Below are 23373 nucleotides of genomic sequence, written 5' to 3' on the forward strand. Positions count from 1 at the left end.
CCAGATGACTTACTACCTTGCTTGCAAGCTAAATACACCTAAACACCAAAGGTTTTAGCGCCACTGTGAAACAATAAAACCCTGACAACATATTTAGAAATGATTGATAAAATTGTATTTTTTTATTTTTAATCTTTCTTACATATATACAAAAGATTTTCATCTGCAAGGCATGATGGTTAGACGTTTATAAGCCAGAGCACCAATAAACTTCTTTTACTGAGAATATATCTATCTAAGTTTGAGCATTCACTGCTGAATGACTTGTTATTTAATACATATGTATTTTATGTGTGCCTCTGTCGGCAACAAGAACGTTACCATGACTCGTTATGAATACACCTGTTGGTTTTGACAGCTGCTTGACTGTTGCACCCAGTTTCTTAATAAATTGACCATCAGAACTAAATAATTGTGCATCGATATTTTTAAAGTCTGAAACAACAATATTATTTTCACTGTCTGTACCCAATCCGGACGGACACAAAAACTGGCCATCTTGTGCTCCTTTGGTACCGAATTTTGACAAAAACTTTCCGTTCTGGTCAAACTTTTGAACCCTATAATTGTTTGTATCTGACACCAAGATGTGATTTTCAGTTGTGATGGCAACATGACGTGGCGAATTAAACTTGCCATCCGCAGACCCCGACCCTCCAAATATAAACAGGAAATTTCCTTTTAAATCGAACACTTGAATTCGGTGGTTGTCACGGTCGGCCACAATTAACCGGTTTTCCTGATCGATTGCAATTCCACATGGACCTTTCAGTAGTCCTTCGGTTGTTCCTCGTGTTCCGAATTTTCTTATAAACTGTCCATCTTTTGTGTATGTCTATGAAAGCAGAAAGATTTGTTAATGCTTGGGCAGATTTAAGTCTTGCTATTAACTTAATTAAAACAGAAAACATGAAATAATGTAACATTCAAAATTGATAAGCACACCAAATGCGCACAGTACAACATCCCTAAAAGCACGAAACGAGATTGAAATTACTTTCACCATGGAGGAACTTCCCAAATAATTATTTCACCCAAAGAACTGTTTCCGTTTCTACATTTATTGCTACTTAAGAATGTCCTATGGAATTGACTCTGGGCGGAATAAATACTCTCATCAGATGAAGGGGATCTCTGAAGTAAGACAACAACTTATCCAGCCATGTTATGCCTAGATTAACTAAACATCTTATTTCTGCTGTGAATAGTTACATAAAGTCGAACAATGCTTACAGTTAATTAATTTACTATAAAAGAGCTTGAAAATTGATCTAGGAATATGTTTATCCTAATTGATTGTTAAGAATTTAGACTTGAAGCTCACTAATTATGCATGACATCATGAACCAGCTCTGAGTGAGGCATTGTATTTAACAGTTTTTACAAGGTTGAAAATGTTTTTGGCCATTCAGCTTGGCAATTTGACAATCTTACATAAATTTCAACAATTAGTTAATGTAATTATGCTCATTAAAAAAGAAAAAGATTATGAGCTCAACTTGTTTTGTTTTGTTTTTTACAGTAGGCAAATTTTAAATTTTGTCTGCACTGGGATCGAGCAATCAGCTACGAATTAGGAGAGATTTTTCTTACAGTGGAGGTTGGAAACGGACTTAAAACGCGACCTTTCTGTTCTTTCTACACTCTAATACCATTTTGAAGGGTCAATATGAAGATTTTACCTGTATACGATGGTTTCCATGATCTGCAACGTATATATTGAGCTGTTTATCAACAGCAACTCCAGTAGGATACCACATTTCTCCATCGTCCTTACCTCGTACACCGAATTGCGAAAGTAACTTGCCATTAACATCAAACGTCTGTGGGAAGAACAAAGATTTTAATAAGAAGACACTTTTAGAAGGAGAAAGGAAACTTTAAACGTTTGATTAATTTTGTTTCAGATGGTTCATTAAAGGATAAAACTTCATGAAACAGTATTCCCTATCTCTGACAGTATTGCCTATCTCTTTGCTCCTGAAACGTTATCACCGAACGACAAAGAAAATGCCCTGGGAATAAGCAATGTTATCAAACTGTAGAAAAATGAAAAGAGACAGCATTGCAACTTCGAAAACACGTGACTTACCAGGACTTTATGATTATTATGATCAGTAACCAAAATATTTCCATCTTTGTCACATACCACACCCCACGGTTCATAATTGTCATTATTCTTCACACTTGAAATTACACCTCCTGATCCAAACTGCGTTAACATTGGTCCGATCTTTTCGCAGTCGATACCAGCGATAACATTTACCTCGAAAGGACTGTCATGTATCGGTTTTTCTCTCACGTACACAGAGAGGGTGTGCTTTTCCTTGCTTTGTACTGTGTAGCCAATTGTATAGGAGCCATTTTGACAGTCCTTCACGTCAACATTAGTTGTCAAACCTTTTCCATCTGTCAGCTTAGCGATCACATAATCACCACCTAAAAACAACAAGTCGCACATAACTTAGAGGAAAGTTTTTTTTAATATTTTAACTTCTTATGGACTGAATCATAACGAGCATAACAAATCGCCAGCTACTTTTGCTAGCAGGGTTTAACTAACTAGACTTTTGTCTTCTTACTTTTCGTCCGTGTTTAACACAGATTTTACATAATCCATTTTGTTTTCCTGCAGAAAAAGTGGAATTATAAAAAAAAACTGAACATACGTATGCGATGTTATTTTTCTATTTGTGAATGTTAAAGTGGCTCAAACAGTTTTATCAAACTTTAAGCTAGATAATCACTGTGGCTATTCTAGGGTTTAGATCCATGTTATAATTTTATATTATAACTAAAATGGGGACGGACACAAAAACTCACTTAAACGAACCCCCAAGGGAAACGTAAACCACAATATCACCATAACATTGGATTTTAGACTTCAAAGGGAACCAGCAACATAAACAGGTTTTAGAGAGATTGTAAATTTTACGTCTTAATAAATCACAGTGAGTACCAGGCTTTAAAGATCATATTTTTAGATATTTTTGATACTAGCGGCCGCAAGGAGGAAAAAACGCAATTTCCAGCGAAGGTGTTAGCTACGCAAATTACAAAATGATTTCCAATTTAAGCTCTCACCTCGACCTATTGGATTATCAAATCTATCTTTTGCCATCAACGTAAATTCAGTGTAATGATTCAATTTGGCTGCCGTCACTCCTGTTCCAACTGCGACACATAATGGCGGGAATGTATCACTGGTACTTAGGATTCCAAACTTCTGAATAACGCTCTGCAATTGAATTAAAAATTGAAAAAATTATTTTTATAATAAATAAATCACAGATGCGTTAAGGAAGCGCGTCTAGTCTGTGATACTTTGTGCGCCCAGGCTTATATTCTTTTCAGGATTTTCCAGTAATGGAAAGACCAATATTTTTCGGTTAATTTACGTGTTCTTACCCTTCTAATAGACATGACAGCATTTTGTATGTTATTTGTAGCATTAGTGCGAAAGTCTAACTGTTTCTTTCTTAATTAAAGCTTAAACATCATGTGCAAGCTGGGTAAGACACGTAACTTTTTTTTCACAGAACACCATCTAATAAAACTCCATCCCCAGAACTTGTTGTCTGTTCCAATACAAACAAACCTGACCAGCCCTAAGGACGAGGTTGCAGCTGATAAAAAAAAATAAGTAAAAAATTATAATTTTACCTTTAAAGCCTCATCTTGTGAGAAGAACTCGACGATATCATTTTCTTCTGGTTCTAACTGTGGTTGACTATTATTTAGTTCAGTCAGCCTCGATACCATGAGTTTTTTTACCATCATAATCTCAGCCTCGTTTCCATACCGCATCATGAATTCAACAAATTCACTACCAGTCAGCAGGTTGTTTAAATCCATTTCAAGACTTAGATGTTGTTCTTTCAATACCTGAAAAGTCAGAAACTCTAGTTAATAATTTCAGAACTGAAAAGCACCAACCTCGTTTCCGGGACTTAATGTCTTAAGCTGTAAAGCTGTAGCTATAAAAGTAACCAGCTAAAAAGAAGATGGGAAATGCGACTTGATATAATTCATTATTATTGCTATATATAATTTATTTTCATATCTTTATATCGACTTACAGCTTCTTTTTCAATGAAAGTATGTTGCAAACGGTCCAACAATTCAACTCGCTTCTCCTCTAGTTTTTTCACATGGCAGTCAACAGTCTCATTGATGACGTTAGCAACCGAATTTTTTCTACAAAATATAATCATTTAATGATATTATGTAAGAGTAGTCAATAACCAGTGAAAAATCCACGGGTTTGCTGGTCAGCAAATTTTTTAATTTGTGGGCACCTGGAATGAAGTTGTTTGCAAGCATTATGAACACACTGAAATACGGCTATTATTATAGAAACATCGCGAAATTGTTTGTGATGGAGCTACCACAATGTTGCAGCCATTACTATATGTACACAATAACTACACTGCATGTTTACGATTGTAGCAAATAAACGCTGTTACCTTTCTCTTAAACTTTCTGCAACTTCTGTAATTTCCTTCAGAGCAAGTTTTATGACAGGAATTTTCCGTTTGCTGTTGTCCAACAAGTTAGTGACACCTTCTCTGTGTGACTTGACTGCTTCCTTTAAATCTAGATAGTGATGCTCGCGATGTTCGTATATCGCGCAGTCTCGACAAATGGCGTCGTCGCAAGACTCGCAGAAATACTTGAGCATCTAGAGAAGAATAATCAATTTATGTTTTAACACTTTTTTGAATTATAAAGAGGCAGACAATGATCAACCTCGTTCCCAGGGCTCTTTTCACTTTTTTATGGCTGACGGCGCTCAAGAAAGAAGTTCTTCTTTCTTGAGTGCCGTCAGCCAAAAGAAAAGGGAAAAAAGAGCCCTGGGAACAAGGTTGAGGTAATGATATCAAAGTAGCTTTAAGTAAAGAATTAATTAGCTAATCACAGATTTGCATCAACGACTTACCTCTCTATCATGTACTTTACAGAATGATGGACATTTTATGGCATCGTGCACGGCGTTGTTTTGTAATTCTTCAAAAGAAATGATGTTATGTCCCTTAGTTTGCCGGATCCTTTCATGAGCTGTGACGCAATTTTGGCACAAGTTTTCAACGCAGTCTAAACATCTTGATGTAGCTAGCTCTCTGTCTTCACAATTCGTGCAATTTGTTGGATTTTGTACAGCAAGGATGTTGAGCATATTGTTGATGAAAGAGTTGGTTGGGAATGCGTCCATACCTTTTGTGGGGATAGGAATGTCAATGCTGCATGTTGGACATATCAGAACCCGTTCTTGTCCCCTATTAAAACAACAGATTATAAAAAATTTAGACTTTTAAAGTATAATATACTAAACACTTTCTTTTAATATCTTTCCCATGGCTTATTTTCGCTTTCTAAAAAACGTGCTAGCACAAAGCACTTCTTTTCCGCTAGCGACAAATCTGAGAGCGAAATAAAGACCCAGGAAAGATGTACGGGAATTTGCCCATCAAAATCTGCAGCTGCCATCTTAGGGTTAGTAATGGAAAGCCGAATACTGTAACACAGACTAGTCACTAGCCAACCATTAAACTTATTTTCCGTATTAATATTTCGTGCATTCTTAACACCACTCAGTTTTGATGCACAAACAGACGGAATATTGCTATCGTTATAGGTGCAAAGTCTTCTAAAACATTATCCACGTCACTTTAAAAAAACGATGCGTTACAACCTAGGGCTCTAACCGTTTATCAAATATCATAGGCGTAAAAGAGTCCTAAGGACGTAATTGTATCCGTTATATACTTCCGTGACCATAAAGCAACGCTACAAGTATTACTTTTCTTTTTTAGAATTTCAGATGGTCCTGATAGCGTTACTAAAAGTTAATATCTATGAAAAGCTAAAAAGCATCTAACCCTAGAAAACAATCTTCGCGTTGCTTGAAACAGAGGAGATTATTTTATTGAATTAGTTACCGAAACTGAAGTATTGTTTTTACCTTATTGTTGCGTCCAGGCATGATTGACAGAAAGAATGCAAACATGGTAGTACTTTTGGATTTTTAAAGTTCTCTTCACACAAGCTACAATTTAAATCACAAATATCTCGAGCGTTTCTCACTATAGCCATTATTTCGTCCTTCAAATCTTCGTTGTTTTATTCAATTTGATAGTTCTTTTATTAGAATGCGTTGTTTTGAACCGAAGAAGTTTTCGAGAGCTCGTAACGATTGCTTGAACGACGCATGCTCAGTAGAAAGCTCTTTTGAAATCAGTCGTGCATGCATGAGAAAGTTGAAGTAAACAGTGTTAATAATTTTTTCATTATGAGAATTCTAAAAATATTTTTACTATAAATAAGAGGTTCAATTTCCAATTTAAATTTTTTGGGAAGAATAAGAATGCCACATTATTAAGAAATTTTACTACCCTTTATAAAGCTAGAAAAGTTTCGCTTTTATTGAAAAAATTCTCCAATAAATCAGTTAAAAACCCAACTCGCTCCCCGCGTTTTTTCTCTGGCACTTCTTTCTTTATAAAAAGGCCTGGGATCGATATTGGTTTAAAATTTCTAAATATTTCGCTTTGCGCATGATTTTATTCGTTGAGTTGAAATGTTCTGATAAACCTTTTCTCAGCATGTTCGGTGAAAATCACTGAGCGTGATTTGATTAATTAGATGCAATCAAGCGAAACAAAAAAATATAAAATAAAACTTTTTCAAAATGTTAAGCCGCGTCTTGTGTTAAAAAAATTGATTTTGAAGTTGGAAATATCATCTAAGGTAGGACAGAAATTTATAGTAAGTCTATAGTAACAGACACTGTGTTAACAAACAAACCTGTACATAACAGACATTTATTACAGCATATTATATTTATTATTTTGTTTAACGTTCTTAAGAACATCACTACTTACAGAGTGAAAGGTTGTACGTAGAAATTATTGTTGATTTTCTTTCATTATATAAAGTGTGACTTCAATTAGAATTCCCTGTGTATCAACTCAAAACAGTGAAAGGTTTTATTTCTCTTCATAACGCTTTTCATAACGTCAAACTTTCTTTCATTTAGAAATGACCATTTAACTTTGACAATGTGTCCAGCATGGCAGCGCACATCGATATAAACACACACACCAATGTCGAGCATGACCACACAAAACTAAAAGACATCGACCTAACCTGTCGTATATGTAAGCGGACGTTCTTTCACCCACGTGTACTGGATTGTTTACACACATTCTGTGAGGAGTGTATTATTAACAACGTTGCAAAGATTGAGCATGAAAATACAGAAAAGACGTATATAAAGTGTTTTCATTGTACCGAAATAACTCAAGTTCCGGAAAACGACGTTTCGATGTTACCGTACAACTTTTTCGCAAATAACGCTATGGACTACCTGCTTATACAATGCACCAAAGAGAACGCCATTATTTGCACCAGCTGTAGCGATGATGCTGACGCAATATCGCGTTGCATGGACTGCTCTGAATTTCTCTGTATGAAATGTGTTACTGCCCATCGCAGGATCCGCGTGACAAAGGATCACAAAATAATCGCGTTAGACACATTGCGATATGATAAGAGTAGTGTTCATCGCAATGTGTATTGTCCAGACCATGAACCTGAGGTTTTTACATATTACTGCGAAGTTTGTCAGGATTTAATATGCAAAGAGTGTACTATCCTGGAACACAGAGGACATAAATTTGAACGTAAGTTTTTGAATTTTATACAGACAGCGTAACCAAACAAGTTTAATTTTTCTTTTTTTCACCCTTTTTCAAGACTAGTTGTTTTGAACTTGCACAACTTCTGATGCTATGCAAAATCTCTCAATTGGACAGAATCAAAGTTTTTTTATGTAAAAAGTTTTTCTAAAAAAAAAATTGCAGCAAAATTACCTTTCTGTTTCTAATTACGTTGACAGGATTGACCGAAGCTTTGGAGTCTCAGAAACCTACCATTCTGAAGTTACTTGAAGAAAATGAAAAACAAAAGGTTCCGCCAGTCGAACGGGCCGTCGATGAAGTTCAAGACATGGCAGCTAGATTGCACGCGCGGACTGTTGCTACGAAACAAGCCATAAAAAACTGTGGAGAACAGTGCATTCGAGCTATAGAATTTAGATGCCAAGAGCTTTTAGGAACTATTGACAGCATTTACAAGCGAAAAAGCCGAATTCTCCACGATCAACAGAAAGACTTACAACTACGATTAATGAAAAACAAGTCGGCTACGGAATTTGTTAATTATGCATTCAAACATGGTAGCGAGGCTGAAATATTTGAATTGCTTGATGTCATGAAAATGAGACTGACAAAATTAAATTTAGAAAATCTGGATTACAAAGAGCCAGATGATAATGACGTCATTGATCATGTTTATGATACAGACAACGTTAAAAACATCGCTGAGAATTTGGGGAAAATATCCACATCCACGGTATTTCTGTCAAAAACGCGCCTCTATGGACCTGGTCTTAACACCGGAAAAGTTGGGATTGAAACTTTTTTTGTAATGGAAGTGTTTGACCATAACGGAGATCCTTGCATTGAGCATGCGCACGACGAATCGATACGCATTAAGGTCCAGGCTCCTGAAGGCTTTTACGTTAACAATAAATTACATAATAACAACGACGGCACGTTTGTCGTGCGTTATACACCCGTCACTAAAGGTAAACACGATGTGACGGTAAAGATAAGAGGAAGAAATTTTCCAAACAATCATTTTGTGGTGAGAGTTTACGATGGCATTGATTACCTGAAAGTAAGTTTATGACCCGCTTTGTAACTACTTTTTTCTTTGCAGGATCATATTAAAGTTAAGTTTTAATTGGTTTTAATTATCACTAACAAACCTTGTTCCTAGCAACAACAAAATAAGAAAAAAACGTTGGAGTAAGATTAATTACAAGACTTCTTTTCTGCTTCAAGTACGAAGACGACAGTTCTATAACAGCTACTCTAGTTTTAGTTCGCTCGTCATTAAACAACTTGAATTAACTTGAGGCTTATGTCACGTTAATACTCTTCTTCATTTTATTTTTTACATTCCGCCATTTATATTCTTCCATTTCTCTTTATATGGTAAATCACCTGACAGATCCTTAGAGTCTAACAGATCATTAGAGACTAACAGAGATTTAAAGTCTGATATATAATACATTGCAAAAATGTTTTATTCGGTTAAGATCTTTTCTCCAACTTTATCAAAACAAAATTAGTTAAAACCGCATGAGAAATCTTTTACAAAACTATTAAAGTTTGGCTCGACTAGACTTGTATATTAAAAATCGTGAAGTTCAAATTAAAAAATATTATCCCATATAATAAGTATTCCTCATCAATGAATCAACAAATAGAACCACAAAATTGTTTAAAATCGTTCTTACATATCTGTTATAGATTGAGAGTCCCTTCCTAACGTTTGGATCGTACGGTAGCAAACCTTCAGAACTGAAACAACCATGGGGTGTGGCTGTCAATAAAGATGGCCATCTATACGTCACTGATCATGGAAATCATAGAGTGCAAGCATATGATAAGTTTGGTGCATTCATAACTGAATTCGGATCAAAGGGAACAAAAGATGGACAGTTTACAGGACCAACTGGGATTGCTGTTGATCAAAGTGGTATCGTTTTCGTCGCTGATTGGGAGAATCATCGAATTCAAGTGTTTAGTGCCGACGGAACGTTCTTGGCAAAGTTTGGCACAAAAGGTAGAGTAAAAGTCATCATAAATTATTGTATGTAATAGTCAACTTCAAGCCCAGGCCCGTAGCGTTTTATATATAAGTAGCAAAGCGCTATAGACCTTGGAATTAAGGTTTAAAATGTCAGTTTCACGCTTCAAATTTTCATCAAACGTCGTGTAGTTTCAATTTTTGGAACTGGTTGAATTATGGTGAAACTTTTACAATAACCAGTATATAGCGGACACTTTACATTAATTCTTACTGAGTACCTGCTCATACAGGTTTATGTTAGTTTTATAGTACATGTTTGGAATATTCCATTATTTTATTTATTTTTATTTCTAGGCAGTGGCGTTGGTCAATTATACCATCCAGCCGGAGTAGCTATCGATAGAAACGGTTACGTTGTTGTCGCTGAGCGTGATAATCACCGGTTACAAGTTTTTACCGTGGATGGGAAACCAATTCTTGCTATTGGCTCTCGAGGTAGCGATCCTGGCCAATTAGATTCGCCCACGCATTTGGCAGTTACAGAGGATAATTCATATGTGGTTGCAGATGCTGGAAACAACCGGTTAATTTGTGTTGACAATGGTGGAATATTTGTAAAAGAAGTGGGAGTGAAAGGTACCGGATCAGGTGAGTTTAATAGACCATCCGGTATTGCTGTAGATCGTGAAGGTTACGTTATCGTCGGTGATTTTCATAATCATAGAATTCAAATTTTAACACCAGATTTAAAATATTTTGGACAATTTGGAACAGAAGGTAATAAAGACACTCAGTTTAAGCATCCCTCAGGTGTTTGTTTAACAGATGAGGGACATGTTGCGGTTGTAGACAGATATAACCACAGAGTGCAGATATTTTAATGTACATATTCATAAAGTATTCCATATTATGGAACCACTCAACCTATTTACTCTTGTAACATAGTTATTCTTTAATTAAGAAACGATTTAAAACGTTACAAAAGAAACTGAACCATTCCTCCCCGGATTTGATCCATGAATTAAGAATATCCTTGCCCCCAGGGTTTGTTGCCTAATGACTGCTAGCACTTAAAAAGGTAAAAAAACCTGGGAACTAGGTTGGATTTAAGAAGCGGGCTTTCAAGTTTGCCGTTTTGGACATCGCAAAAAGTGTTCGGATTGTAGCAATCCAAAAAACAGTTAGCATTATGGTAAATTTGATGGTTTAGATAAAACAATTTCGATATGTCACGATCGATTAACATAAAAGATAAATAGATTTAAAATTGCAAATCCAGAAAATAGGGCATGGAGATATATAAGTAAGTTTCATGGGTAAACCTTCTACTTATTTTCTAATTAATTCGTCTGCGAATTGCACCATTACTTGGCAGTCACGATATGGGTATTGCTGACGCTATGTCAACTTACTCTACCTCTGACTTAGGGTCCAAAAACTAAAAGCCTCTAGACAGCCTTGTCATTTTCAATCCTGTTGTCAATAAACTCATGGCGTAGTTGGCTCTTACCAGTATTTAGAAATAATATGCTTCGTCTCAATGGTGAGAAATGCTTTTTAAAAGAAAAATAAAACCCTATTTTTGAACCCGCTGCAATCTTGTCCCAGCGCCCTTCATCTCTTTTTGTATCGCCGTATCAATGTCAAAAAAAACAAGGCGCCCTGGTGACGAGATTGAAACGGTTTGTTCAAGTATATTATGCTTACAACAATGTTTTTTTAATTTCATCATCTAGTGTATTTCGAAACAGTTGTATTTGTAAGAAAATGTTTAAATTTATTTAAATTGACTTGGGATTGAGAATGGTAACCAAAAGACAAAAAAAGACTCACTTATCGTGAAAAAGAATAAATCACAAATAATATATGGCATATCTATCATGATTGCTTTAATTTCAACATGGTTAACAATTCTGAAACAATATTTGCGGTGTTGTAGACGCGATCGTTTCGAGGGTGTAAGCACTTACAGCGGGCTATCCTTGTATCCCAGATAAAAACCCAATAATTTCCTATCATTGTGCAAATAAATTCTGACCCACTTTTTAATCATTCTACTCGTTTTTTATTCAATTTTACACATACAAGCTGTCATCAGAATAAAATGTCAAGTTGGGATGTTTTTAAAGCATTTTACGGATTATAACACTCCAATGCAAGACGTAAAATTGGCACACGTTACCTTTTGTTTTAAATTCTTTGTTGGCGCTCTACTCAGCTATACTCTCCAAGAAAAAGACCCCTGGGGACAAGGTCGAGGGGTAACCCGGTTTCCATTTGCATAGATTATAAATTATGTACTCTAGTTTAGTTGCCAGTAATGAAAGATCAAGGGAGATGTTTATCGGCTTAACTAGCAAAATAAAAGGTAAACATTTGTCCCATTCTCGACCCCAGAGCTCTTTCAGATAAACCTTTGGAGGTTTACCTCAAAGGGCTCGGGTAGAGAATGCCGGTAAGACACTCACTGCTTGACCATAGGAAACCCTGCTTCAGAATATATTTTGAAGCTAGTCGCCCTAATATAACCAGATTGGATGGATAAAAAAATTAAAAAAAAGCACAAAAAGTATCACCTATTGGCAATAGCTAATTATTTCTTTGTTTTTTAATCATACTACGAGCAGTTTAAGAATATATCAAGCAATATTGATCATTGCTTTCCATGTTACCATAGCAACTGGAGTATATTAATGTTAGTCCCCAAGGTGTTGTTGCAAGAAAATGTAATCGCGAAAGTAATTGACAAAAATTATTATTTGTGCTTTGTTATTCTTTGGTAGCACATATAAACTTTGTGTTTTCTTTCTTGCTTGTGTTGACAATTTTTACGTTGTACGATGGAGAACATGACGGAGTATCAAAATTATTGGTCTGGAACAAATAACCCACTCTTAAGAAGGCTTTATGAAAGTATCCACTATGTTAGCGTATTTAATACACGATATTTACTCGATAACAGCAGTGTCGATTTAACTGGTAAAAATGGAAGAATTGCTTTATCGATTGCTTGTAATATTCCAGATGAGAGTTATAAAGCGCGATTAAACATATTGAGCTGGTTGTTACGAGAAGGTTGTGATTTTAACTTGTGTGACAAACATGGCTTAACCTTAATCTCCTGGGTTTGCAAACACCATAAGGTTAAAATGTTTAACTTTCTGATAAAAAATTATAAAATGGAGATTGAATATGGCATTTTAGATCATAACCAAGACTGTACCTTGATGCATGCTGTGCGCACAAAAGATCTGGATGTTGTCAAATTACTAGTTAATACCTTAATTCAGTTTGGGATAAACGTGGACATGCGTAATAAGTTTGGCCTAACACCCTATGCCGAAGCTGTTCGATTAAATCTAGTGAGCATCTCAGAATTTTTGAGACAAACTGGAAATGCTTCCGCAGGTGTGGCCATAGAACCTATTATAGGACCACTATCGGTGGACCCTGGTCACACCTTTCGCAATATAATCAACATGTCAGTTCAACACAAAAAAATTCACCACAAGAAAAAATCTAAGCGTAAAAAAGATCGACAGGGAATGCTGGGGGAAAGTTCTAGTTTGTCACGTAGAGAAAACTCAGACAAAAATACACAGAAGGATATCGAAACAAAAGAGTCAGATCAGAAAGAGAGGGAAAAAGATGCTACTGAATTGCAGCAAATAGAAGAAACATGTCCGAAGTTTGAAGACCAACCGAGGATACCTCTGCAAAAACGTCGTTCGTCGCTTGGAAGAATAAACAATAAAATCCCTTACAGAAAACGCGTGGGTAGTAGTCACTCAATTGTAGTTAATCAATCCGAGTTGGCTAATAGTACCGAACGAATTACAATACTTCAAAATAAACTTGAGTCATTAATGCTATATAAACCAATCATTAGAGAAGGCAGCAAGCAAGTCACATATGAGGATTTAAGAGAAATTTTTGTTAATAACAGAGAGATTGGTTCAAACTCGACATCTTTTTACGATTTGAGTTGGTTATTAGTACTAAAAGAGGATCAAGAAAAAGACACATTTTTAAAAGGAACTCCATTGGCTGGACCGGATAGTGTGGATAGAATACAGAGCACAAGTCAAAATGGCCGAGTTAGTAAGAATCGCAAAAGTAGTGTCAGTGAAAGTGGTTATATTCAATATGGCGACGATGGAAGGCCAAAAACTTTAATTAAAAGAAAAACAAGTTTGGGCATGAATCGACTACCTCTATCTACTACAACTTGAAAAAATAACTTATTCCAGGAAATTTACGCGAGTGCCTGTAAAAAAAATAGCGATTTAACTCATCTGACTTACAAAGAGTATTTAAAAAAACGTGAATCAGGAAATATGTTTATCTTTATTTTGATAATGATGGGTTTATTGACAATCATTTCTCTTCTTTTCTTATAAACATTCACAGTATTAACAGCTCTGCAGCCTGCCTAGCATAAGGTGAACCGTATCAGGAAGATACAATTTTTTCGCGTTAATAAAACAAGGAAAACGAAGTATGCGTGTGTGTTTATGTATTACAGGTTTTAAATTAACTAGTTAATTTTTTTATCGACCTGGATATTTGTGTTACACTTTTAATAAGGGGAATTTTTTCGTTAATTTTTTGAAAATTTACAGATTTATACTACACATTATTGTAGCTACATTGTTTTTAGTGTTTATATGTGTTTGATGCGTTGATAAGTTCGTCAGCTAGACATTCAGCGATTGATTTAATATTTCGGAAGGAAGCTTCTCTTGCTCCAGTACACAACAACCAGATGGCTTGGTTGACACGTCTTAATGGTGCCACGTCAACAGCTTGTCGACGAAATTTTTTCGTTAATTTTTTGAAAATTTACAGATTTATACTACACATTATTGTAGCTACATTGTTTTTAGTGTTTATACCATAGGTTTCAGATCACATTTTGTTGAGGTCATTTTAACCTCTTCGGAAGCAAAAACAGAAAATATTTAGAAACCAAAAGGGACTTTTAAAAAATGCGATATTGTAATTAGCTGCAAAGAATCACTATCCACGTTTAATCGATTCGTAACTTTAATCATGTTTTATGACTGATTGGCAATCAATCTCGACTGCAGGACTTAATTTTTAAGCGCTACGCTGGAGATCTTCTTAAAAGTACGAAGTGCAGTTGACTCTTGTTATCTCGAGCATGCGTTATCTCGAATAACATTGGTCCTGTCAGTATTTACAGCCTCACTAGCAAGGTTTGTCCCACTATCTCGAATTATTCATTATCTCAAACATTTTTGGTCCCTTTCGATGAACTTGTCATTATCTCAAAAATTTCAGAAAATGTCGCTCCCTGGGAAACCAACTCAGCATGTTCGTATGTTCAAACGCTATTTCAATTTTCAAATGTTTTTCGAGTGTTTTTAATCTTTCGTATGTTTAGGGTTGCATGCTTTTGACATTCTCATTTTTCTGAGTTATACTTTAACTCGTCAAAAAAGTTAAAACCCTGCCTTAAAACATCTCGAACGTTTTGTCCGGTTCATGGTGTGTTCGAGATAGCTGGGGGGTATAACCAACTAAAGAGATTTTTAACTCATCCTGAGGACGTGGGGTGAAGTTGAGTATCACGCTTAATTTGGCTGTTAATTTTTCGCACGTATTGTTGCTGGTAGTAGTTAAGCCCGCAGAGAATATATGAGATTGAAACAAAACGCGTACTATTGTTCTTTCGTGGTTAATTTCCGCAGATTTTAAAAAAAACTTCTGCAAATATACGTGCGAACTATTCTCGTTTTTTTCCCTCGGCTAATGACTAGTCTCTCCGAAATTTATGAAATATGCAGTACGAACGCACTCCGCATTAGCATTTAACTGATGGTATAATTAAAATTAGAGAAATCGAGCGCATATTAGTGATACACGCATCAAATTTGGTGGTATGCACCGTGCATCAGTATTACAACTGATGGGAAAGGCATCAGAATTACGACATGGAACGCATCAAAATCAGATTACAATTAGCGGTGTGTACGCTTCAATGTGGTAGCTAAACTAGAAAATGTCGGCAAACTACAATGCCATGTATATAGATATGAAATATACATATGCGTACATGAAGCTCAACATCAAGCAGGGAAATCATAATAATAATGTATGTAATTCACCACAGTAGTTCTCTTTGCTTAGACGAGTAAATACATTTTAACGGTTGGATTTGGCAACACGTTCCAATTCATCCTTCTTCTTAATGGCGTAAGAGTTGGAAGATCCCTAAATACAAAACATTTAAGACAGGTTACAAGGTTGTCTAGGTTCTACATGACCTTTTCACCGCATCCATGCAAGTCAAACAAAACGGCGAAAACTTAATTAAACATTTTTAAACACATGCACATAATTCAGTCATTTTTAAGACTTTACTAATGTTGCCACATCCAAGGAAGTCTACTAAGTCATGTTTTGTATCATAATTTCAACTAAAGATGTACACTAAATATCTCTTAACACATTTTGTGTCTTAATGTAAAGTAGGAATCTGCCAAAAAAATTAATTGGTCAAGGAAGTCTACCAAGATGTACACTAATATATCCTCTTCATTTTGTGTCTTAATGTACAAAAACAATTAATTGGTCAAGTAAAGACAGCGAGATTAGTTGGTCGGTAATAAATTTGGTCACTACAGTAGGGTAGATATCATACCTTCGATGCGTTGATAAGTTCGTCAGCTAGACATTCAGCGATTGATTTAATATTTCGGAAGGAAGCTTCTCTTGCTCCAGTACACAACAACCAGATGGCTTGGTTGACACGTCTTAATGGTGCCACGTCAACAGCTTGTCGACGAACTGTACCGGCACGACCAATACGGGTAGAGTCCTCACGTGGTCCACTGTTTAAGATAGCGTTGCAAAGAGTTAAGACTGGATTCTAAAAAAGGATGAAATATAAAATCAGTAAACAATGGAAAAATTATATTTGATGTTCGATTCACTATTGAATCATACATTCGAACTCAAATATTGTACAACTTGGCTAATGTAAATATCACAAACTTGAAAATGTGAAACGTTTTTAAAAAGCTTTAGTCATTTTTTCAGCCAGTTTTGACACTCGAAATCCATAGAGAGTATACAAGCAACGCCCTGGCTACTTTTATATCATATACTAAACAACACTGTAATGTACAACTTGGCTAATGAAAGTAACACAAACTTCAAAATGTGAAACGTTTTTAAAAAGCCTGAGTCACTTTTTTTCAGCCAGTTTTGACACTCGAAATCCATAGAGAGAATACAAGCAACGCCCTGGCTACCTTTATATCATATACTAAACAACACTGTAATGTACAAGTTGGCTAATGAAAGTAACACAAACTTCAAAATGTGAAACGTTTTTAAAAAGCCTGAGTCACTTTTTTTCAGCCAGTTTTGACACTCGAAATCCATAGAGAGAATACAAGCAACGCCCTGGCTACCTTTATATCATATACTAAACAACACTGTAATGTACAACTTAGCTAATGAAAGTAACACAAACTTTAAAATGTGAAACGTTTTTAAAAAGCCTGAGTCACTTTTTTTCAGCCAGTTTTGACACTCGAAATCCATAGAGAGAATACAAGCAACGCCCTGGCTACCTTTATATCATATACTAAACAACACTGTAATGTACAACTTGGCTAATGAAAGTAACACAAACTTCAAAATGTGAAACGTTTTTAAAAAGCCTGAGTCACTTTTTTTCAGCCAGTTTTGACACTCGAAATCCATAGATAGAATACAAGCAACGCCTTGGCTTAAAACATATCTCTTGTATTCTTAAAGGGAAACTAAGGTAAAAAAAATGTTGTAAAAAAAAACTTAAGGACGTTGTATAACATCTAAATAAACTATTAAAAAAAATTAACACTTAATTTTCAATATTTAGGCTGTTTCAGCGAATTAAAGTTTTAAGGTTTTCTGAAATTAACCGCGAGTCCATTCACGGTTCCTTGTGAACCATACAGAATTACGAGGTATGAGACACGAGACTAAAAATCACTTAGTCATGGATAGCAGCAAAGGAAGTAGTTGTGCTAGTGAACATAGCGAAGTATATAGTTCTGAAACAGATGAAAGTATTTGCAAAGGCTGTTATGATAACGAACCTGAAAATACTGAAAGTCTGTTAAAAAACATTTGTTCATCAAAAACTGCGAATGATATTTCAGACGACGAGGATGAGGATTTAGACTCAAGCAGGTTAGAAAACTTACATTGGTGTAAGTGCAAAAAATGTGATATAGACGAGTTAATTACTGTTGAAGAATGCAAGTGTTGTTTGGAGTTTACAACTTTACTGGGAGAAAAGCTGGAAGAGAATACATGTATTACCTTGCATAAAGATTTTAAAATTCTTTGTTTAAATCGCACCGTATTAGAGACAGCAAGCATTAGACATCACAGGTATCAAAATAATTTTAAGGATAAAATTCTTTTAAGAAGTAAGTTTATTATACTACCTTTCAAAACAAATATAAAAAATTACTTCATATCTACATAAAAGTTCGTTTACTGAATGTCAGTCAAAGAATACTTAAAAATAAAAACATTTTGTAAGTCCTAGATTCCACAACAACAAAACATATATTCTTTTTAGAATATACGACTTGGGTGCATTACTATGAAATTCTGGGAAAAGGATGTAGAGTTGTTTTACCGCCATGCATTGTGGAAAAAATTCTTGAAAGTTTCCCAGAAAAAGATGGAAAATATACAGGATTCAAAGCTTTTATAGAATTGTAAAATCTGTAATTTTAGTTTACGTATACACTTTTTTTATAAAAAAATGAGGCTGCACGAGTGAAAAAATAGGAACACTTCAGGCTGAAGCCAAATTTCCTTGTTCTTTTAAAAAAAGTGTATAACAAACAAATCAAATCTACTTAGAAAATCGTTTTATTTTTTTCAAGTATACTCAATTTTTCTGGACGATCTGTTATACGCAATATTTCTTAGAGTGTCAAATCTGCCTTCTATATTTTCTACTTTCTTGTAGGAGTTTTGTCCATCTAGTTTTCGTTGCACTACCTCCATAAGCAACTTTTCAATATCTTTCATTGCTTTAACAGGGTTCCCACTCATTCTTCAAAACAAAATTTGAGAAGAATTGAGGGACTTTTGAGAAGCTTTTGTTAACAAACCTGAGGAGATTTGGGGAGAAAAACTTGCACTTGTAGAAATTAAAAAACACACAGACTTGCGTCTCATTATTTTCTTACAAAAAATAATTAAGAAACTTTGCTTTAAATACAAACACAACAAAAAAAAGACGTTTTGAATGTGAGGAGATTCGAGGAGTTACGAGAAGGCGAGGAAGGAAGCCAATGTGCAAAAATATCCCTGAGTGTTTCCTTGAGGTAATGACTAATTTATTTTGAATCTGATTCCCATTTTCTTCATCTTCTTAACAAAAACATCAGAAACATTTATTTTCAGAAACCTAATCAACGTTTTGAATCTCTTACTTTGAAATAAGCTTTTTCTTCAGTGGAACCTATGCATAATTAATTAGATATTGTGAGATATTGAGATTGGTTGGAAACCACAAGCTAAAGGGATTAAGCCTACTGAACTCTTTAGGGTACAAAGAGGATTTACCTAAGGGAAAAATTGTTTGCAAAAGAAAGAATTTAGCTTCAATAATATTCAACAAGTTCTTAAACATAACTCCACATTCATTTAATCACTTGAAATAACATAAATCTGCAAATGAGTAATAGATTGATTGGTGAAAATTTCAATCATTTATGGGTTTGAGTATGAATTCTGTTGCCATAACAGTTCCTTCTAAATCACTATTATAACATTATGGGATGACACTGAAGTGTGAAACCATAACAACAAAGACTCAAGTTCAAAGTTAAGTCACATTGAAGTAGTTTCTTAGGAATTATAATTAAAACAATTTAATGGTGAAACCCTCCCCTTAAATTCTTAGTCTTGCATCAGTCCTATCGATCTGATTATCACATACTTATAAGTATCACAAATTTTGTGTGTACATCATATGCAAAACAAGAGGAAATGCTGAATTAAAAAACCTTCGTTTTATCAAATTCCTCAAGGACTGCTTCAATATGACTTAAGCTTTGTGATTATATTTTTTTATTGCATTTTTAACTTTACATAAATGGCATAACTTATCCCTTTGGAAAAAGTGCAGTCAGAAATTTAACAAAGCAGTCAAGACCTTGGTAGGCAAACACAGAGTTGTAAAAATCTTAGCATAATTACATGTTTTGCATCAGTCCTATCGATCTGATTATCATGCACCTATACATAAAGGTATCACAGGTTTGTGTGTACATCATATGCAAAACATATAGTATATACCTATCAATAAAGAATTTTCTCAAATATTGTTAAAATATTGGTAGGACAACTAAGATTTGATATCCTGTTAAAAAAACCTATATTATGTTTAAAATACTGCATCAGTCCTATCGATCGGATTATCAAATACCTTTTTGGTATCACTAAGAATATAAATACATCACTTGCAGCTTTAGGTGCATTAAAACATTTTAAATGCTAACATTTCATTAAAATTATTACATTAAAAAAAACACACATACCTCACCAGTTAGGAGATGCATAATTTCAAAGGCATGTCTAACGATTCTAACAGCCAACAATTTTTTGCCGTTGTTGCGACCGTGCATCATCAAAGAGTTGGTTAGTCTCTCAACGATAGGACATTGAGCCTTCCTGAAACGCTTCACAGCATATCTAGCAGCAGTGTGGGGAAGATAGACAGCATGGTTGTCTTTAACAGCAATGTAATCCTAAGAGAAAATATTGAATTGTTAGCAGGCACGCCAAACATTTATAATCTTTCCCAAAATATCTTCTTTATTTCATTCAAGCAGATTTTTAGGTGGTTGTTTTTCCAATGTAACCAGAATAAGAGTGGGCCCTTTTAATAAGACATCATACTTACGGTCAAACTAATATCAGCAATATCAATTGCACTTAGATCCCATTTGCCAAATAATTTAATATCTTGAAGTTCAATGCTTGTTGGCTCCTCAATCTCATCACCTGCTTCTCCCCAAGTTTCTTCCATGTTTTAACCTAAACAACAGATTAATAATTTATAATTAGATTTAAAAATTTGGTTATGACAACTGATCTGTTGTAGATGGAAACCTTGTCACATTTAACAAGGAGAGAATGGAAATCTGGACATTTGTGATTTTAGTTGTTCAAGCAATATATGATAGTTAAGCATCATTTCCTAAAAAAATTTGGATGATTGCCTTTCACTAAGTAATTATATTTATCCATTTTTATATTTTAAGCAATCCTTACCCTCCTTTTCCTCCTAGAACCTTGTACAAGAACAGATTGAAAAGCTGGGCATGCATAGAAGATTTTATACTGAAAACAAGGCTTCTTGCCAACATAAGATGGTAAATGGGATGTCTAGCAACTACCCTGGGAAAATGAAACTGGTGAATTTTATTTTTTTTATTGTGAGATTTTATTGCTTAAAGAAATTTATTGCACCAATTCAAAAAAAAATAATAATTGGCAAGTATGTGACTTATACAGTAGATTTATGTTACACAGTGGTAAGTACAGTTTTAGTCTGAGTTGTGACACTATCAAAAATGTATGTTTGCATCCTCTGATCAACCCATTTACAGTATAAAAACCCAGCTTTTTATACTGTAAAAGTGCCCTAAGGCTTTTTCTGCCAATAGACAGTCCATCATTTCATCTAAGCATAAAAAAGCCCTGGGAACAGAATTTAGTGACCCTGATTTGTTTTTATTCTTGTTTTCTACGAAAGTTTCCCACCAAAAACAAGAGAGTTAGCATTTCTGACCACAATAGCAAAGCTGAACTGTAGTCAGACATGCTGACTTGTTCCAAAACGGCCAAAAAGCCATTCAGGCAATTTTGGTGTTTTTTAAACTATCAACCTGGGCCTGCATGCTTTGCTACAACCAACATTTTTTTGGTTAGAGTAAAGCATTAATGCTTTATCTTAGAACCTACAGGAAATTACTGTTGTTAGAAAAACACAGACTTTATATCAACATTACTTTGTTTATCAAAACATGAATTTCATGGGCCAAACATGCTTTTCCTAATGACAGGAGTGTTTGTTAACAGCAGGACATTGAGCCTTTTAAACCAAGAGTCCATTACATAATTTTTGCGGAAAAAAATAAATGCAGATATACTGTGATTGTATGACAAAGAAACTTTTTTTAATTTTTTTTTTGATGTAGAGTTTTCAAAAAAGTCATCATACTGTCAGTTCCAAGTTAACACTATCAAATTTTAAAAGAGGAAACATAAAACGTTTAAGGAAAAATAAGTGGCATATTTGGATTTATCAACAAAAAATCTATAGGATATGTAATTTTAAATACCATAGGATTAATAGAACAGGACTATTGTAATTTAAAGTTTTTAATTTTTAAACCCTTATATTTAACTGCAGTTAAACATTTCACTGCAGTTGATTTGTAGGGTAATTTCTTCATAAAACATTACAGTTACTACTAATAGAGGCCCTGTATGTGTAGTGAAACTTCTGGCGAGTTCACGAGTTTTCAGATAAAAGGATTGGCCTTACATATACAGGCGTTTTCAGGAGTCCAGAACTGTTTCATAAATTCCAGCGTGACGTTATTTATTTGAATTTATTTAAAGTCCTATCAAATGCCTTTGTGTAATGAAATAGACTAAAAATAACTTTGCTTCACATACAAAGCTTACTGCTGGAAATGTAAACAACAGTATTCATCTATAGCTAGCTGCTATTTCAAACAATCTTGCTTTTCATTCACTGAAAAATACAGACATAATTCTGTACTGTCGATAGTAAATTTTGAATTAACTAGCTACTCAGCCTGTAAAATCCTTTCCACTTAAAATCAGACGTTTTATTATACTTACTAACTAGCTAAGAATAAAAATACTGTTTTAGCTACACATCGATTTCAAGACGTTATTGCATACAAATACAAAGTTTGCGTGACTTAAAAGCTACGTTTTGCTGCTACTGATCTATTTAATTAGAACTCTAAATAAGATAACATTAACTTACCTTCCTTTGCCAAAGGTACTGCCACAACGAGTAAAAAAGAAAGAACCACCGAGTACATGTGTGGTAGTACAGGGCCGTCGAGCCGCGTGCGATAGCAAAGTCCTGGAAACAAGTTAGAGTTTTGATTTACTTATTTTTTTAAAATACGGCGGGAGAAAAGGAAAGGATAGACGGAAGCTTGAAGAAGAAAAACTAGCTGTTGCTAGCTGACTAGTCCTTCAATTTGCATGTTATATTATCATATTTGTATAAAATATACCATATCGCTGAAATTAAAATATGATAGATAGATAGATAGATGTGCATATTTTACATGGCTAGCCTTACAAATATCGAGGGATATACCCTGTCTATTATTTCCAGGAGGGGCCATGGCGTAGATTGAGAGTCCTAGAGTATTTAATGCTCATTTTGAGCTACGCAGACCCAATTAGAGCCCGCGCTCTACTAGACAACTCCCGGCAACATCCAACAGCCCACACAGTGTGCCATCTTCCCAATTTCCCTCACATGGCTTGGGTTAACCCGGGGCTATGGTAACATTCACTCGCCCATGTTGAATCGCCGTCAAGAGGAATCGAACCCCGGTCTCCCGCACAGAGTACGAGAGCTATAACCACTAATCTACAGCGCCACAACTA

General features: G+C 34.9%; 4 protein-coding genes across 4 annotated transcripts in view; 2 read left to right on the top strand and 2 right to left on the bottom strand.

Moving 5' to 3' along the window:
- Positions 1-23373, top strand: part of LOC130662804 (transmembrane protein 223-like) — a 93389-nt gene that overhangs the window by 4331 nt on the left and 65685 nt on the right. The gene's annotated exons all lie outside the window — the stretch shown is intronic.
- Positions 93-6274, bottom strand: LOC130662794 (E3 ubiquitin-protein ligase TRIM71-like). Its single transcript, XM_057461728.1, has 9 exons — positions 5963-6274; positions 4940-5276; positions 4467-4681; positions 4080-4197; positions 3664-3885; positions 3085-3238; positions 2093-2439; positions 1683-1823; positions 93-835 (listed from the first exon to the last, which is right to left on the bottom strand). Exons 1-9 carry the CDS (start codon positions 6091-6093, stop codon positions 272-274), a joined length of 2229 nt encoding a protein of 742 aa, XP_057317711.1. The 5' UTR covers positions 6094-6274; the 3' UTR covers positions 93-271.
- LOC130662793 (E3 ubiquitin-protein ligase TRIM71-like) lies at positions 6649-11124 on the top strand. Its single transcript, XM_057461727.1, has 5 exons — positions 6649-6747; positions 7037-7682; positions 7898-8739; positions 9378-9693; positions 10015-11124. Exons 2-5 carry the CDS (start codon positions 7070-7072, stop codon positions 10539-10541), a joined length of 2298 nt encoding a protein of 765 aa, XP_057317710.1. The 5' UTR covers positions 6649-6747; positions 7037-7069; the 3' UTR covers positions 10542-11124.
- LOC130662806 (40S ribosomal protein S5) lies at positions 15782-22851 on the bottom strand. Its single transcript, XM_057461738.1, has 5 exons — positions 22733-22851; positions 20609-20742; positions 20244-20453; positions 16328-16555; positions 15782-15897 (listed from the first exon to the last, which is right to left on the bottom strand). Exons 2-5 carry the CDS (start codon positions 20732-20734, stop codon positions 15829-15831), a joined length of 633 nt encoding a protein of 210 aa, XP_057317721.1. The 5' UTR covers positions 20735-20742; positions 22733-22851; the 3' UTR covers positions 15782-15828.

Source organism: Hydractinia symbiolongicarpus, chromosome 10 (genome assembly GCF_029227915.1).
Source record: "Hydractinia symbiolongicarpus strain clone_291-10 chromosome 10, HSymV2.1, whole genome shotgun sequence".
Taxonomy (NCBI): Eukaryota; Metazoa; Cnidaria; class Hydrozoa; order Anthoathecata; family Hydractiniidae; genus Hydractinia; species Hydractinia symbiolongicarpus.